The sequence below is a fragment of the Propithecus coquereli genome, unplaced genomic scaffold (assembly GCF_000956105.1).
Source record: "Propithecus coquereli isolate 6110/MARCELLA unplaced genomic scaffold, Pcoq_1.0 Scaffold120, whole genome shotgun sequence".
Lineage (NCBI taxonomy): Eukaryota > Metazoa > Chordata > Mammalia > Primates > Indriidae > Propithecus > Propithecus coquereli.
In genome coordinates this window covers 1772899-1775848 of record NW_012136081.1, presented here as the reverse complement: position 1 = coordinate 1775848, position 2950 = coordinate 1772899, and the positions used below count along the sequence as shown (strand labels likewise).

The 2950-nt window shown below is 42.4% G+C and overlaps 1 protein-coding gene across 1 annotated transcript in view; it reads right to left on the bottom strand.

Moving 5' to 3' along the window:
• LOC105827328 (chromosome unknown open reading frame, human C11orf85) overlaps positions 1-2950 on the bottom strand; it is a 49431-nt gene that overhangs the window by 4276 nt on the left and 42205 nt on the right. The window contains exons 5-6 of the mRNA XM_012665412.1: positions 2603-2694; positions 1306-1369 (exon numbers count right to left, since the gene is read on the bottom strand). Coding sequence (XP_012520866.1) covers positions 1306-1369; positions 2603-2694 — 156 coding nt within the window. The remainder of the gene's footprint in view (positions 1-1305; positions 1370-2602; positions 2695-2950) is intronic.

The window sequence follows — 2950 nt, the reverse complement described above, 5'->3', positions numbered from 1 at the left end:
TAGAGGTCTAAATCCCCAAGGGTGCATCCCTCTCCCAACTAAATTATAAACTCCTGAAAAAAAGAAACCAGGTGTTACATATGTTTATGTGTGCCCCAGCACCCAACACAATGCCTTGCAAATAGGAGACAGAATAATAGCTTTGGAAATGAAAATAACTTCATTCCTCTACTTAAAAATGTTTTAGGAAATTTCTGTGATCTTGAAGGTAGCCTCAAGGCCATTCATGATCCAGCCCATGCTGACCTCTCCAATAACATTTCTCAGCACTGTGCTGTAAGCTCCAGGTGCACTGGCTTGCAGTCACCAAAAGCACCATACTCCTCCCTTTTGGCCTGAGCTCTTTAAGCTACTCTGAGCTACTCGGGGAACCTTTTCCTCATGGCCATTTTGTGTTCCCTTTGTACCCTGTGCTTCCTTCTACCTCTGCACATAGCACATCTATCAGTAATTGTCTGCCTAGCTTTACACTGAGTGTGTTCATGGGACAGCATGATATTCCTGGTACTTGGCACATAGTAGACACTCAATAAAAAGTTGTTGAATTTATGTATATGTAAATGTTTGCTTGGTAACTGATCATGTTATGGGTCCTGGGAAGGTGAAGGAGGTGAGTTGTTTGTGTTTGAATATTTAGAGTCACAGCTACTTTGGAGACACAGAGAAGTAAGAAAAAAGGGAAGATCTATAAGGCATGTATAACAGCTAACAGCTATTCAAAGAAGGGAGAAAAGAAAAAGGGCACTATTTACAGACTGTTATGGAAAAGAAGTGCTGAAAAGGAGGAGTAGCAGATAAATGAATATCTAAATGGGGAATAGACCCCATAAATGAAATACCATCAGGGGACAGCCCATCACTGCTGTAGACATTTTCTCTTATCAGTTACCAGTTCTGATACATGTCTAGCTCACCTGTAAAAACTTGCCATGCCTAGACTCAGGCCCAGTGTAGATGAAGGCAAAATTTTTGTAAAGAGAAAATTCTATACTGGATCCCACCTCAATTCAATACAGACCTATTTTCTTATTTCAACTGCAGAGTATGAGAAGCAGCTTTTCAGGCTGAGAATAGAGGACCTTTTAACAAAAGGATTCATCCACGTGTGTATTATACAGCCATTTTTGGGATGGGTTGTGGCAAGGGCGGAATAGTTGAATGTTGTTCTGCAGATGGTGAAACCTGACAATGAGTTCAGTCAATTCAATCTGCACTAAGGACCAAGATGTGCTGGTAACGGGAATCCTGACTTGTAACAGAGTAGGAACAGCCAAGAACCTCCAAAGCCTCCATTTTGGTGCTTACCCTCCTGGTTTCCATAGCGGGCTTCTTTATGTTGGGGCCTTGGCTAGAAGTCTCCATCTTGGCCCTGAGTTTGAGAGAAAAAGCCCAGGAAATGTTACTGGCAGAGGCAATATTACTACATTCAAGCAAATGTGGCCCAAATGAATATTTCATCAGGTTGGCTATTTTTATACCATTTCTGGCCAGGAAGATAAATTGTGTGGCCAAATTTTCTTTGGGTGCTGCTTTAATTCACAGTAGAATCCCAACTTGAGACACTGGGGTTTGAGAAAGGGAAAACTTGATTGACAGCAGGTATCGGATTTTGAAATACTTGATTGTGCATTGAAACCCAGAGAAAGAAAAGATCTGAGGCCTCTTCTCTACACAAAATTCAGTCAAATGGAACAGAGCAAAACTTCACACTTGCAAGTACTCTCACATTTCACCTGGCTTGGAAAGGAGTTCCCTAACTGTTCAACTACATGTGCATCTGGAGGGCCTGGGGTCAGCTTCCTGTGGTCTACCCTCGCTGCCCCTGTATGTCTAGGGGCCCACAGAGTCCCAGGAAAAGAATGGCAGTTCTCTGTGAAGCTGGGGTGAAAGCATCTTGGGCTGGGGAGCAAACCACACCTTGGATTATTCCAGCAGCTCTCTCTAGGATGCTGATAACAATGACTGAATTGTTTTACTGACTCATTTTATCCCTGACAGAGAATCAAAAGAAGAACGTAAGTAGCCTCTACAATAGCAGCTTCAACATATTAGGGATGTGCTCAATATTCTCTTTAATATTACAGCACCTCACCCAATAATTGATACATACCCTCTTGCAAACATTTATATTTTAGCCTGGACTGGACTGCCTCTTAAGTTTCCAAAAGCTTACTGCTCACTGGGTAAAACAGAATTATATTTTATTTGTTCTTACTCTTTCAAGGGTTTCCATATGTTTTTGTATAATATTCTGAGACATCACAAGTCTTGTGCCTTCTCATGGTCCTACCACAGTAAGTACTAACAGAATGTGTTGAATTCAATTGTTTGATTGTATTGAATACAATTGTCTGATTGTATTTCCTCTCAGCCTTCATCTTGATGAATACAACAATTCTACTTTGCTGAAAAAGGGACTATTTTCAAATTATATCACAAATATCAATTTGCTTCCTTTCCTTAGTCCACCTCTTGGAATAGGCAGGTACTGATTAAGCCCCCAAAAAGCGAGTGACTTGCCCAAGGATGGGATCAACCAGCAGCAATAGCTAGCAAAGCCTAACTAGGATGCAGGAGTTAGCCTCTCTCCCACACCACTGACCTGTGCAGCCCCGGCCCGCTGGGGGAGCTGGGCTCTTCCATGTGTTTTCGTTTCCTCATCATGGCTCCTACTGCTTTCTTCTCAGCTAGGACCTTGAAAGAGGAACCAGACTTCTGTGACTCCTCCTTTTCTAGAGTTGCCCACAGTTCCTGAGGGCACAGTGAAGAGAACTGCCAAAGGCAACTTTTAACCCCAGCTTTAAGCTGCCAAAGGCAACTTTTAACACCAGCTTTGTAAGTAGGTATGGACATTCTGTTACAGACATGGTCTCAGAAATCTAGCCAAGGGGGAAAATATGGTCTTATGTTTACAATTCTGATGGGACCTGGGCAGCAACTGAGGGGCAAA